At 39.7% G+C, this 15,061-nt stretch overlaps 1 protein-coding gene across 4 annotated transcripts in view; it reads left to right on the forward strand.

The window, feature by feature from the left end:
* Nucleotides 1-3,088: 3,088 nt before the first annotated feature.
* The window catches only part of luzp2 (leucine zipper protein 2), a 180,921-nt gene continuing 168,948 nt past the window's right edge, over nucleotides 3,089-15,061 (forward strand). Inside the window, exon 1 of one of the 4 annotated variants that reach the window (XM_058075738.2) lies at nucleotides 3,089-3,326. In XM_058075738.2, the coding sequence (XP_057931721.2) occupies nucleotides 3,265-3,326 (62 nt within the window). In that variant the 5' untranslated portion in view covers nucleotides 3,089-3,264. The remainder of the gene's footprint in view (nucleotides 3,327-15,061) is intronic. The other 3 variants (XM_058075728.2, XM_058075719.2, XM_058075711.2) reach the window with 3 other exon arrangements.

Here is a 15,061-nt window from a genome sequence, read left to right on the forward strand (position 1 = left end):
TGTGGAAATCTTTCATTATAGAGAATTGCCTCCTACGAGGACACAACAACACATACATTCTATTAAATCTGTAATGGAAATGATTTATCATGGTCATGGTATAGGGTATGTGACATTTACATTTTGCGTGGGCTGTTTTACATGTTTTTCAACATGTATTACATGGTTTGTGTCCGGCATCCTCTCAAGTCCTTGACACTGAATTTTAAAGACATTCTAGAGTCAACCAGGGTCAGAGGTTAGGTGATTTGTGTCTGACATGGATGAAATATTTTTATGTCTGTATTTATGCAGTTTGTTTATTAAATTTATGTCAGTTAAAAAAAAAAACAAATCAAAATCAAATTTATCAAACATAGCAAGCAATGTGGGACTTTTTTTTATTCAGGATTAAACCTCTAAAAACTGACACTTCCATTGAAGGATGCTCATCGTGATTCTGACAGGATTGGACAGCCATTTCTTTGTTTTGTTCACTGTTCCCTGATCGCTTTGCAAAGACTTTCAGCAGACTGTCGGTGAGGTCGACAGAAACGTTGAAGTAGCGTGGTTGTGATGCACTTTACCTGAAAATAATACTAATTTTCCAAAGAATAGTCAACAAGTTTTAGAAGATGTTTCTTCCATCAAAACTACACCTGGCCACCATATCATGGCACAACCTGTGCAAGGTCGGTCATCTGAGTTAAACTATGGAATATTTGGAAGTATATCCTGACGAGCAAAACTTATACATGAACACAATGTACGACACAGCTAAAAACATCTTACTTTCCGGAGATGTGCGCGATGTGCAAAATGCATATCAAACTGTTGTCACCGCAAACACTTGAGCCCAAGACCCAACAGCTGACTCCAATATGGGCATTTGAGTTTGTCAATCAAACAAATAAACATGATTGCCATTGCCAAATTCTATTTCAGTGAATTTATGTTGTTGAACACTCACTGACAACTTCAATAACAAAACCGTGAGGTGTCAACCTCGTCGCCATCACGTGACCAGAAGTGAGTGTCGCAAACAAGCCATTATAAGAGCAGAATTACTTAATATTAAGTATTAATATATTAATATTAATGTTAATTTAGATTGTTTTTGTAAATATTAACATTAACATTAATACTAATACTAATATCAATATTAATACTAATATCAATACCAATACTAATACTAATACTAATATTTACAAAATAATTTAAAATAATATTAATATTCATTCATTCATTCATTTTCTACCGCTTTTTCCTCATGAGGATCGCGGGGGTGCTGGAGCCTATCCCAGCTGTCTTTGGGTGAGAGGCGGGGTACACCCTGGACTGGTGGCCAGCCAATCACAGGGCACATATAGACAAACAACCATTCACACTCACATTCATACCTATGGACAATTTGGAATCTCTTAATATTCAAATTTACAAAAATAATTTAAAATATTAATATTCAAATTTACAAAAATATTTAAAAATAATATTAATATCAACATTGTTGCTGTAATATTAATATTAATATTCAAATTTACAAAATTACAAATAATATTACTGTCCTTTATTAATATTAATATTAGTATTAATTTAGATTGTTATGTAAATATTAACATTAATACTAATATTAATATCAATATTAACACTAATATCAATACCAATACCAATACCAATACTAATACTAATATTAATATTTACAAAAAATCGAAATAATATTAATATTCAAATTTACAAAAATAATTTAAAATAATATTAATATTCAAATTTACAAAATAATTTAAAAATAATATTAATATTAATATTGTGGCTGTAATATTAATATTAATATTCAAATTTACAAAAATAATTTAAAATAATATTAATATTGTGGCTGTAATATTAATATTAACGCCACAAGTAGGTGATCCTTGTGTATTGCATCCTTTTAACTTAGTAATATGTCCTTTTTAGATGAGACTGTTTACTCATCCCGAGCGGGTTACAAATTTCACTAACTACTGTTCAGTCATCACGCAGTGTAACCAATAGTAAACCCATTCAAACAGAAGACCAAAGTATATTAGCAGTGCCGCCTAGCCAACAAACAACTATTCTGCGTTCCCGCTCATTCAAGTAAAAGACTAATTTGGGGCACTCGTCACTGTGTTATCTTCATGACTTTGTTTGTTTAGTTTCACTTTTATGCCTTAGTTCCAGTTTCATACATTTATTTTTTTATTACTTCTGTTTTGCTTCTGTTCTGTTTTCTGTCTGCTATGTTGGTGTTCCAAAGCCACTCATTTGTATTTTGATTATTTAGTTGAGCCCTTGATTGTTATTATATTATATTACATATAATGATACACTATGTTCCTTTTTGCATTTATTTTTGTTTTTACTGCATCCCTGCCGCTGCACTACAGCTATTAGTAGAAAAATAAATACAATTTTAGCTGCATTTGGGTCCTGCTCTCCACACTGGGATGGCACCACAAGTCCAACAATGCTTCATCATGACAGAATATTTATTACTTATTTTTGAAAAACAACAGAATGAGTGAGCGATGTTGATGATGACTGTAAATGAGGAATGAAATGGACAAATAAACATAACATTTTTGCCTTTATTGAATACTCTTGGAGAAAAGGGAGGAGTGTTTCTGACCTTTTTCCGTATTTTACAGTCCAACCAGTAAAGCCTTGCGTTGTCCTAAATGATTGTACTCTCTTTGAAGCTGTTGCCATCATTTCTCAGATGAACTATGAGCTCCAATTGTGCCGGTCCCCGATGGCCACTGTCAGCACGTTATTATGCATGCTGCATCTGCACCCTCACACATTGCAGGTAGTAAACAGACTGAAGTGTACAATGAATGGGGAGCCTCGCAGTGCTGGAGGAGCAACCAGGAGCCACAACAATGGCAATGATGCCTCTCGCCAATAGCAGAAGAGAAGCTGGTGCCAGTGCTGACATCATATCTTATAGATCAAGCTCTCTTCATTTCAAGCCCCACCCGCTCCTTTTCATTAGCAAGTCGGTCCGTGTCTCTGTGTTATTTAAAGCCGGAGATCCTCCCTCCTGCAAAGCCACTGTGTTGCATCTGTCTGCTTCTCTGCATGTGTCTTTATGTGTGTGTGACAGAGAGAGAGTGAGAGAGCGAGAGAGTGAGAGAGAGAGAGAGGGAGTGTGAGGGTGCACTAAAATCCCAAGCAGCCAGTGAGAGACCAAGAGAGTGAGGAGAGAGACGCAGGGGAAAGGCTAAAAGCATCCGAGACGGGAGAAGGAACGAGTGTGATTCAGCTATGAAATTCATCCAAGCTTTTTGCTTGCTGCTTCTCTGCCCAGCATTGGCTCTCAACACCAGGTAGGCGCCGGGTGATGCTTTCAGACAATCCATTTTCCCTAGACAGACACCCTGAAACAAACGTCGGCTTTCTAGTGTAAAGCTCCGTCCGGTCCAATGCAGGAGCCTAAAATTGTCCTGGCAGGGACTGGCTGTACTTAGCATGTTGCTTCAGAGTACTAAAAGACTTAAAGGAAGGAAGCAAGATAATCCGTTCAATTGGGTTATTATCTTTCTCAGTTCTCAGTTCTGGACGGCCAAGAGACAGTTGTCCCATTGTGTGCCCAATTCCTTCCTGAATGGTGGGGGGGGCACAGCTTTTTTGGGACCTTAGCTGCATGCAGGTTCAGGAGGAGCAAGTTGAAGACAAGAGAATAGAAGACAGATTAAGGCGATTGGTTGTGTACATTACAAGCAAAGAACGTTTGTGGGTTTCTGTGTGTGATGTAAAGGAGAGTAATAGGAAAGGAGAATGACCAAAGGACTGTGTGTGGATAAAGTTTTCATGATGGATGAAATCCTTGATAAAATCATCCTTCTGTGTCACTGCTGTCTTAATGAGAGTCGTGAGGGGAAAAATCAAGGCTTTGATGATGCCAAGGAGACATCACATGCAGAGAGGCATGCATTATAAAAAATGCTCTTTCTCCACTGTCTAACTCCAATTTAATTCACCGGATTTATATTTTAATGGTAAATGCAATGAATTCCCTGACACATACATACAATAAAGAGGCAAATAAATGTTTGGATATGATGCTATTTTTGTAGAGCAAAGTTATTAGTTATTAGAAGCATATATCAATACCAGAGAGGTGAACTAATGATGTGTGAATGGCTTTCCTCCAAGCTGTATTGATGTATTAGCCCCGAGCTATATAGTAATCAGCATGTACACAATAGCAGTCTGTTCCAAAGCCAACTTTTTTTTTTTATCACGTGTTTTGCTCTTTAATTGATTTGTTTGCTCAGTGTACAAAGAGTGCACGGCTTGCTGTTAAATTTGCATAGGTGCCTTTGAGATGATTCATCTGGTGCAAGTTGGGTATTGCAGTATTGTGCTAGTTTTTTTTTATTTCTACAAATATTGCAGAAAGGTACCTACCTTGAAAAGTATCAGTGTTTTACACCCTCAACAATAATGTGAATTCCCACTATTACAATCGAAAAGTAGGCAGCTTGAAATTAATCATATGATAAATCTTTAGGTTAATTGCTTAACGACTGATGATTTGTTTATGACCAATGAAAGGATGTTGTATTTCAGCCTGCAACTGACTGACAGGATTGAAAGTAAAAGTGGCCAAAAATGAATTTCCTGTGTAGTGTGGCTGGGCTCTTCCTTACTCCTGGCCTCTGGTCCTGATCCAGTCCGGCTTGCCACAAAGTGCCATTCACACTGACTCTGGTAGGCAATGCGGAAACCACTCTCGCCTTGTATACAGGAAGTTCTTGTAAACAATATCCGTATTCACGGGGGCATAGATTTTTGTGTGTGTTTTTTTTGGTGCATTATGAGTAAGTACAAACCCAAATGAGCGTGCTCCTGTGTCTGTGGTGTCTGGAAAAAAAGTTTTTTCTGAGGGAGCCGAAGCTGCATCGCATGGAGCCAGTGTGAGCCTACAACAGGGATTTCAATCTTGTGGAATTCAATCTTGTGACAGATTCAGTGTGAGCCCGCGGTTAGAGATAGGGTGCCCAGTAGGGATGAACGAGTAGACCACGATCTGTATCTGTTCACCCAGCCGGAAGTGGGCGTGGTTCAACCAGAAATAGGAGGGGCTTAAATACATACATTCTTTTACGGCTGAAATTGATGTGGATTGATCACAAGTTGTTATATTCATTATTATTGATCTATATGTGTACTGTGTATGTGTGTAAGTGATCTGTAAGACTGAGTAAATACATAAGTAGTTACCCAATGAGGATGTTCCTTTAGTACGAAAATGAATAATGACAAGCTGTACTGGTTTCATGCTTGTACTTGGAAAAAATGTATTTTCCGTAACGCATACTCATCTAAAACGAGTACCCGGCTCAGCCCTAGACAAGCACTGTTATCAGGAAGCCACCAGGTGGCAGAAGTGCATCTGATAAGAGCTCAGCATGTGAATTTGAATGGAAAAACCATACATGACAGAAGAAGAAGTGGAAGAACATGTGGTGTCGCGTCCACAAGGTTATGAATTATCCCAGCTATCCCAGCTGTCTTCAGGCGAGAGGCGGGGTACACCCTGGACTGGTCACAGGGTAGTGAGGGATGACTGTACCAAATATGTTAAGTAAATCGATTAATTGTTGCAGCTCTGCTTGTATTAATTACAGTTATTTTAGTGCAGTGGGTAACTACCTGGCCATATCGTTTGCATTAGGATTATCCCTAGTGTAAGTATCTTTGTCACATGTATTGAGTCAAGCTACTGCACCCAAGGTCTGTTTGATGCCATCTATATGTGTTGTAGTTGTAAGTATCCAATCAGGCAAACGTCATCATTGAAATTGGAAACACTGGGAAGTTGATCAAGAACCTGTGCTCCATTATGGGGTGACACTCCTTAGTTCTATTCATGTCATCAAATATGGCATGGCGGACGAGTTTCCTCCCACATTCCAAAAACATGCTAGGTTAATTGGCCACTCCAAATTGTCCATAGGTATGAATGTGAGTGTGAATGGTTGTTTGTCTATATGTGCCCTGTGATTGGCTGGCCACCAGTCCAGGGTGTACCCCGCCCTTCCCCGAAAGACAGCTGGGATAGGCTCCAGCACCCCCGCGACTCTCGTGAGAAAAAGCGGTAGAAAATGAATGAATGAATGACTTTTGGTAGCAAATACTACCAAGAGCAGTATTTAGCAGTAGTAACAGTATCATACAGCGATTTTTATGTTCCTATGTAACACTGCCCCATTGTTATGATGAGACAATTACAATTATCCCTACTTATCCATTCATCTGGTTTCTATGCCGCTTATCCTCACTAGTGTGGAGGGGGTATGCTGGAGCCTATCCCAGCGGTCTTCGGGCGAGAGGCGGGGTACACCCTGGACTGGTGGCCAGCCAATCACAGGGCACATATAGACAAACAACCATTCACACTCACATTCATACTTATGGACAATTTGGAGTGGCCAATTAACCTAGCATGTTTTTGGAATGAGGGAGGAAACCGGAGTACCCGGAGAAAACCCACGCATGCACGGGGAGAACATGCAAACTCCACACAGAGATTCCTGAAGTCTGATTGTCAGATTTGACTCCGAGGGCTCATATTCGCGTCTCATTCCATGTCATATAATTGTAAGAGTGAACATAGCGGAATGCAAGGCCTGCAGTAGCAAAATGAATTGTGACCTGTGCTGTGGAGTCTAGGTAACGCACGTCTCACTTTGTTTGATTCACCATCATCACATCAGTGGTCCGTGAGAGAATCCATTTTGTAAGTTAAGTGCAGCCTCCTATGTGTGACCTCACGTGATTGCCTGGAGGAGCAAGAATTATTGCAAGAAGGAGCAAATTTTTGTGTATGGGTAGTATACACATTTTCTAAAAGTATACACAGTATACACATTTTCTAAAAGCAATACGGCACGACGGTCACTTTGACAGGCCTAAAATATGAAATGACTTCAATAGGACTGTTATTATAGTCATGGCATCATGGATGTTTATTAAAAATGTATACCTGCCAGCTTGTGTCTGCGTCTGACCACTGATGCCACCCCCCCCCCCCCAGCTCCAATGAGAGCGAGATCAAAAGGATTTGATTTTAATGAAATAAGTGAGCACCTCCGGCCGGAGAATCATTGTGCAGGGTTGTGTGTCACTGCAGTAATCAATTGGTACTTAGGCAGAACACAAGGCTGCATTGACATCGGCCCCATGAGATATGACTGTCCACCCCAGGTCAGGGTTATGAGGCTACTACAGTAAGAATCCACTTCTGTGTTAGACTTGGACAGATCAAACAGCTCCACCTTTTTATACTTTCAAATATTCTCTTTCAGTACATCTCTTGAAACATATTTGACACATTTTCTTGACACCATCTTTGATAACACTTGCATCAGGAGACTTTTCTTAGAAGCAGCTCTACCTGGCACAATCTCCACCTTATTCATTATTTTTGATTGCTTTAGATATCACATACTAGCAGGAGGCAAACAGTACCTGTCATCCATCCTCTCTTTAGCCTTTTTTTCCTGTCGCCCTCCCATTTAAATAGTTTCCTGTAACTTTCATCACAAAACAAATCCTCTCCTGTAATGCAGATGACAATAGTGGCAGCAATCTGCAAGGACAATGGTGCACAGTCTTTGGTTGACACAGTGGAACCTTGATTAGCGTCATTAATCTGTTCCAGAAGGTCCGACTCTTCCTAAACGGACTCAAACTGAATCAATTTTTCCCTTAAGAAATAATATAAATCCAATTCATCTGTTCCAGAACGGCACAAATGTTAACACGTTTTTGTAGTTTTGCAATTATACTTTTAGATGCCTGTGATTGGCTGGCGACCAGTCTAGGCTGTACCTCGCCTCTCTCCCGAAGACAGCTGGGATAGGCTCCAGCACCCCCGTGACCCTCGAGAGGAAAAGCGGTAGAAAATGAATGAATGAATGAATGACTTTTACATGCAATTCAAAAGAATTCAAAATACATATAAATCATGAATGTAAGGGATACATGAGCATTTAATGTTAAATTTACCTTAATTACCTTATCATGATTGTTGCCAAAGACACAATGTGGCAGCAAGATCAGCCGCCTTTGTGTTTTGCAATGAAAAAGGTCTTGAATTCAATTCTGTGTCTACTTTTAAAATAACTCAAAATGGAACCAAAAAAAAAAAAGTGCCAGCCTTTGATCAAGAAGGTGTGAAACAATGTAGCAGGTGTCCAGTTTTCACCGGGGGTCATGACCCAGGACTTCCAGTGAATGTCGAAAAGCCGTGGGTAATTAATACGCCCATGAAAATGTCTAATAAACAGCTAGCTTGACATTGATGTTCTCCTCATTTGCATCAAAAGTGACTCTCGTAATTATTAGATTAGATTCAGCAGCCTATCTCTCTTCAATTGCCACTGTTCACTCACAACACAATCCCGGTTGAAGCTCTAACCTTCATACATGTATGAAATGCATTTAAATATGACCTATTATGCTATAAATGTAGTTAGAACTGGGATAGCATGTCGGAGATGCTGTCCGCCCACAGTGCCCACTGTCTGGAACATGGTAGTCCCGCAAAAAACATGTGACCACATTTCCACTAGTGATATTGTGCCAGGATTGTCTGCAGTTCGCAAACGCGGCCCCTCATCAGCGGTGTGTCCCCCAATGAATGCTCCTTCTTGAGCAGGCAGCCATAGCGTCGCGGTTCTCCTGTGCTCCACGGCACCAGCGGTGCTTCTGACATAGAATGAGAATGAATGCTCCTCCTCGGGTAGGCGGGGTTGAAGGAGCATCGGTGGTGCATCAATTATTACCTACTTATGGTGAATGAGGTGTGTTTTTGGAGCATTTTATTACCCCACCAAATTCCACAAATGTGCAGGGACTGTTAAATCCCAAATGTGAAGGGATGTACTGTATATACGGTGTTTCCCCTTGGGTACAGTATATCTGTGCTTTTAGTATATACAATGAGGTAGACGTCGAAGTAAGCTGTATGTGTGAAATTGTAAAATATTGTCACATTGGAAACTGACATGAGATTGTGTATGAAGCAAGTGAAATAAGGCCGAAGCAGTGATCAAGGAGAGATCACAATATAAATCTATAAAATGATGGACTGCAAAGTGTTAGCAGGGATAATGACTCAGTGGAGGTAAAGTGCCGAGTATCCCTGAGCATTGTCGTACATTCAGATGATGAACTGCTTTGAACAAATATGGTTTATAACGGCCTGGACTGCAGAGCTCGCTGATAGTTTCTCTGTGTGAGTGAGGCTTGGCTGTGTTGCCATCGGTCTAAATTGTAATTTAGTTAGAAGCACCATCGTTATGCAAATTAACTTGTCGTTATTTATAGTAAAAAAATAAAATATATAAAAAACTTGGTAGGGCTGCACGGTGGGCGAGTGGTTAGCGTGCAGACCTCACAGCTAGGAGACCAGGGTTCAATTCCACCCTCGGCCATCTCTGTGTGGAGTTTGCATGTTCTCCCCGTGCATGCGTGGGTTTTCTCCGGGTACTCCGGTTTCCTCCTACATTCCAAAAACATGCTAGGTTAATTGGCCACTCCAAATTGTCCATAGGTATGAATGTGAGTGTGAATGGTTGTTTGTCTATATGTGCCCTGTGATTGGCTGGCCACCAGTCCAGGGCGTACCTCGCCTCTGGCCCGAAGACAGCTGGGATAGGTTCCAGCAGGAGCATGAAATGGGCAGGGATAGAGAAAACGCAAGGGAACAAGACAGGAAGTAGTTATAAAATAAGGGCATGGATACCCACCATAACAGAGGCAAAGAAGGAAACAAAAAGCTGTCACAAGGGGGTAACGCCCCCATTGTGACAGATTGCCCCCCCCACCCCAAAAAAAAAGATGTGCGCTCCAATATTTAAAAAACGTGGAGTGTTCCAAATCAGGGTGTACAGCAGTTAGTTTTATGAGATTGTTTATGTTATTTCTTTCATATTCAAGACACATTCAAGGTATTACGTTTCTGCCATCCGGCTCTCAGACGCTACATGACATTCAAACACATTCAAGTACATCTTCCCGTAATCTGACCTTTTCTCTTTTGCTAACGCATACATCGGCCAGTATCTAATAATAATAACTCTTAGAAGGTTGTGCGCTTACATGAAATACGCCTGTACTGATTTCATCTATGGTTACCTCTCAAAAGAGAAATAGAAAATTGAACACTCTCATTCAGCTGAACATTCAATAACAGTGCAGGTGGAAAGCTCTTTCTTGAGCAAAACTAGACTCCAGTGGGGTGGCCATCTGCCTTGACCATCTGCTGGCTCAAGCACACACAGATGCACCTGTTATTCAGGTACATATATACTGTATCATAATCACGACAAATGTCTGTGTCTTGAACAAAATTTACATTACACTAAAGACTTTGGATTTAATTGCAACTTCTAATTGTGCTCTGGAATATAAAAGAATTGCATGGAAAAAGAAAGCAAACAGATGGAATTATTCTAGTCCGAGTATGATAAGTCTGGGAATATGTTATGTCATCACAGAAAACATCTTTTCAGTGTTAATTTTTTATAGGCATGCTATGTCTTAAGCCACTTAAGTTAGTCCCGCTTATAACTCTTAACTCCATCCATCTTCTATGCCCCTTATCCTCACTGGGGTCATGGCTATACTAGAGCCTATCCCTTGGACTGGTACCAGCCAATCACAGACTACTCTTAATTCTACCTCTTCCATTTCAACTCATCAATCAACCCATCCTGCTTATTGCAAACCTTCTTATTATCACTAAGCAGCATGAAACAACAACAGTAGCTTTGGTGTGCATTAGCGCCATCTGTGGAACAGAATCTAAACTCTTCTATACGCCATTCACAAGTCCACTTTTATTAAAAAAGAAAATACATATCTATATAAAACATGTGCCGAGCTGAATTATAAAATATTAGCAAGATTGAACTTTATCTTTTCCTGTTCCCGGGTGCGTTCTTTCAGCGAATGCTGAGATATGACGTAACACGCAGCTCCAGACGCTCTTCCATTTAAAAAAATGGAGGCGAGCAATCAGCACTGGACTGCTGCGGAAAGTTTGTTTTTGATTTAAACTAAATTTCAAGACTGGATGAAGGAAAAACTGGCAATACGGAGTTATTCCAACAAGTGGAAGAAAAACTGGAGGAAGTCGGTATCACGTGATGTTGGTGTTTACGCTTTACTGGGCATGCCCCATTGACTATTCTGGTTGATTATAGCGCCGCATGTAGACACGCGATTGGAATATTCCTTTCCATGTATACCATTGCTTTCGGAAAGGTCATTCGGAAAGAGAAAAACTCCTCATGTAAACGTGGCTATTATGTCTATTCCAATACTAAATTATTGGTATATAAATTAACCACACAGATTTTCTCTTGGGATGACGCTTCAGGTCACTCACCTGTGTCCATCTTTTTTCTACATTCCCTTCCCTTTTTCTCTTCACACACTTTGTTATGCTCACTGTGTTGCTGACTTATCTTCAAACCTAATTTATTAAAGCTGATGATTTGAGAAAACTGTAACTTTGATGTGGATCTTTATTGTAGCATCAACCAGTGTTTTATTCTACCGCTTTGGTGCTGTCAGTACACATAGACGTCGCTTTGTCAAAATTGCTGTTGTAATTGGCGGAGACTTAATTGCTTCTTCCCTGTAAACACCAACCTTGGTGTTCTCTCAGAAATGAGTCATTACTGGAGGGCTTGGCTCTTTGTTTTACAGTGTAGTGTAAGATGTATAACCATAATAAACAAAAACTGAGCCCCGTCCCATGTCATAGCGGCAATGCATATAAAATGACTTGGTTGTTTTCAGCGTAGTGCTACAGCGCTACAGCGCTACAGCTTCAAGTCACTTTCTTATCAAGCTAAAGGAGCATGCTTGGGTGTTTTTTTTTTTTTTTTTTACTCTTGTCACATCTGATCCATGCATATAAATGTGACGCACATGGCCTTTCTGAGGTCTTTCAATGTGGATGTCGGTCGTGGCATTAGATTTGAGTCAAAGTGTCATCATCTTGCACGCTTCATATGGTTCCACAGCATCTAAAGTGACATCCATTTACTCTGAATCTGATCGTTCAATAGAACTCACCAGAATCTCAGCATTTTATTTTTAGCGTTCAATTCAACATTCGTTAAAGTGATCAGCCCTGTGCCCCTGAGATATCAAACATCGGATTTGGTTTGTGTATCCGTAACCACATTCATAGTCTGTTAAAACAAACTGTTTTTATATATTCATGTGCATCATATTGACATTGTAATAATAATAGCAGCAATAAAGAACAATTGGGATTAACCCTGCAAATGTGTCAGCTGTTCTGATAGATATTGTTAGGTCCTATTACACCTATTATTATTACACCATAGGCTTCAGTTTATCAGCTTAGTGCATTTTGAGACAACACACACTCACACAGCACAACTAGAGTTGCACAACATTGAGAAATTTCCAACGGAAAAGTATTTTTTTAAATACAGGAGAGGATAGTAAACACACGTTCTAGCCCATAGCCCTCCTCCCGTCGTCTTACCCTTCCCCTACCCCTTAAAACCTCAGGCCAAGGGGAAGAAGCCACCAAGAAATGTGACATCACTTGATTCTCATCAGGTTATTGGCTGTGACACATGCAGATGAACTCAATAAATTGTTCATAACAAATGTTTCCTACCATAAAATAAGGTGCATTGTCTGCCTTACAACTCCCATTTTTAAATTATGGTAATTTTTGGCCCTTTGCATTGAATTGTGGATTCCTATAGGACCTATAGAACAGCTCCAGAAAGCTTTCAACTACTACTACGACTACTGATGAACCGCATTTTCTAATTTTGTCGGCATAGGAGTTGATAATAAATGAATAAACCCTTTGGAGAGCTCCTTGAAAAGTGGTTAGGACTTACTGGTAGCTCATGGCTGGAGACCATACTTGTATGAACTAAAAAAAGTGTTAACGGAGATCCGTGTTTACTTTGTGCGGACGATATTGACACATCTGTAGTCGAAATGTCATGTCGTCAATGTCAATGTCAATGTCATGTTTTTTTTTATCGTGCTAGAAAAGGCTATTAGCAAGACCAGACAGGTGAACCTGTAATTTGCATGCAAGCAGGAAAGAAGCTTTCTGTATGCACACTATGTAATGCTACACAGACAAGCACTTACTTACACAATATAAACACAGTTAGGACACTGATAAATTGTTTTTTACAGTTCGCACTTCTGACTCTTCAACATGACCAAGTAGCGTTGGAAAGCAATTGGACTTCAGCAACATTTTAGCGGATAGTCCAGTTTCGTATAAATTCCAGCTTCGCCCATGTTCACAAAACAGTCCCATATTTTTCTCTTGCGAGCCCAGAATCATTAACTCCAACCACTCCCTGAAACCCTGGAAGAAGCCAATGCTCCTTGCTAACACCGTGAAATCTTCAACAAAGCACTGCAGCGGGAGGGTGGTGATGGTTGGGGGGGGCGGGGCCTACAGCTTGTGCTCACTGTTGGCACACTGTGACATCACAAAGAGCCAGTGTTAGGAAAACGATCTGAAACTGAGAGTTCACAGCCATCCATAACTTCATTCAGGGCTCAGTTCCATATGTGCAAACCTCATCATCTGAAACTTTGGTATCATTTAACACGTGAATACGTGAGACGCAAGTGATTTTTTTTTGTCTTTCAATACTTGGTGCATGTCTCTAAAATTGATTAATAAAAAAAATTGGCTGATTCTTATCAATCTTATTGACGTATCTCCTGTCAAACTGAATATCCGGTCGCATCGGGTATGACATCATGTGCAGGGAACTGAGATGGGGGGCAATGACTTGCTGTTCCGGTTTCTGTTTTGAGCCAACGCTAACGTTTTATAGTAAACAATAAGTTACGAACACAATGGGACTAAAACACTGTATCAATAACACAACAAGATACGCTTGGATTTGTGTATATTTTCACCATAAACCGGAAAACAACCAAGGTTCCACTTGATATGTTACTGTTTCCATGCAACCCATCTGCAAGGGCTTTCACTTATTCATTAGGGGTGTCTGACATTAACAGCTGTTCATGGTGTACATTCTCTTCTACTGAACACTTCCTCTGGAGCTGTTCATGCGCCTCAATACTCACATTAAGGTGTAGTTGGAGGTGGCCATTACATCACCTTTAATTCTACTTCATGGGACATTTCTCTTGGTCATGGACTACTTTTTTGATGTTGATGTTGTTGTCAGCGATTTAGTGTATCTAATCACCAGTTTTGTTCTTCTCTTTTGTTGTGTGTCCCTCAATCCACCGATGATTTATTATGGGAGGAACCAAGGTGCTCAAAGGAATTGTCTACAAAGTAATGGGAAAGTAAAAAAAAAAACGTGAAGATGTTTCTTTTGGCATGAATTGGAAAGGGTTATAAATAATATAGGTATACACAAACTGTTTGGATCATGGAAGACAAAGAGAGATCTCTGAGGTTCATCCCTTTCATTATTTATTTTGCTGCAGCTTTTGTCTTTTCTCAATTTCTTTGCTTTATTTTGAGACAATTCTATTTTGTTTGCGCCGTGTTACAGCTACATTAATTCCCCTCATTTCTATTGTATTAGTATGCATCGATGCACGGCACATCTTGTTTCAAAGACACATTATTATCCACATTATTATTATTATTATTATTATTTATTTTTACTTATCTTCTTTTGTGTCTGTTATTATATGGGAGCCAGGCAACGACATTTCGTTGGCAATTTCACTACTGTGTTTTTGTGCAATGACAATAAAGGGAGTCTATCTGTCTATCTATCTATCTATCTATCTGACGTTTTTTTCCCAGATGAATACCGTGGATTGATTTAAATTAAGATGCATGGTATGTTAATTTTTTTTTATTGCATTGTTTTGTTTTAATTTTCAATAGAAAAGCACTCGATCACCACCAAAAAATATATGATTTTTTGTTCCATGGTGTTACCGTAAGGACTTTAAAGTAGAAATTCGTGTGCTAGAATCCTTCCTCAAATTGCTAAGAGAGTTCAAGCTTTTTGGGCCTGGTTAC

Source organism: Doryrhamphus excisus, linkage group LG11 (genome assembly GCF_037039965.1).
Source record: "Doryrhamphus excisus strain RoL-2023G ecotype Guam linkage group LG11, RoL_Dexc_Guam_v1.1, whole genome shotgun sequence".
Classification (NCBI taxonomy): Eukaryota; Metazoa; Chordata; class Actinopteri; order Syngnathiformes; family Syngnathidae; genus Doryrhamphus; species Doryrhamphus excisus.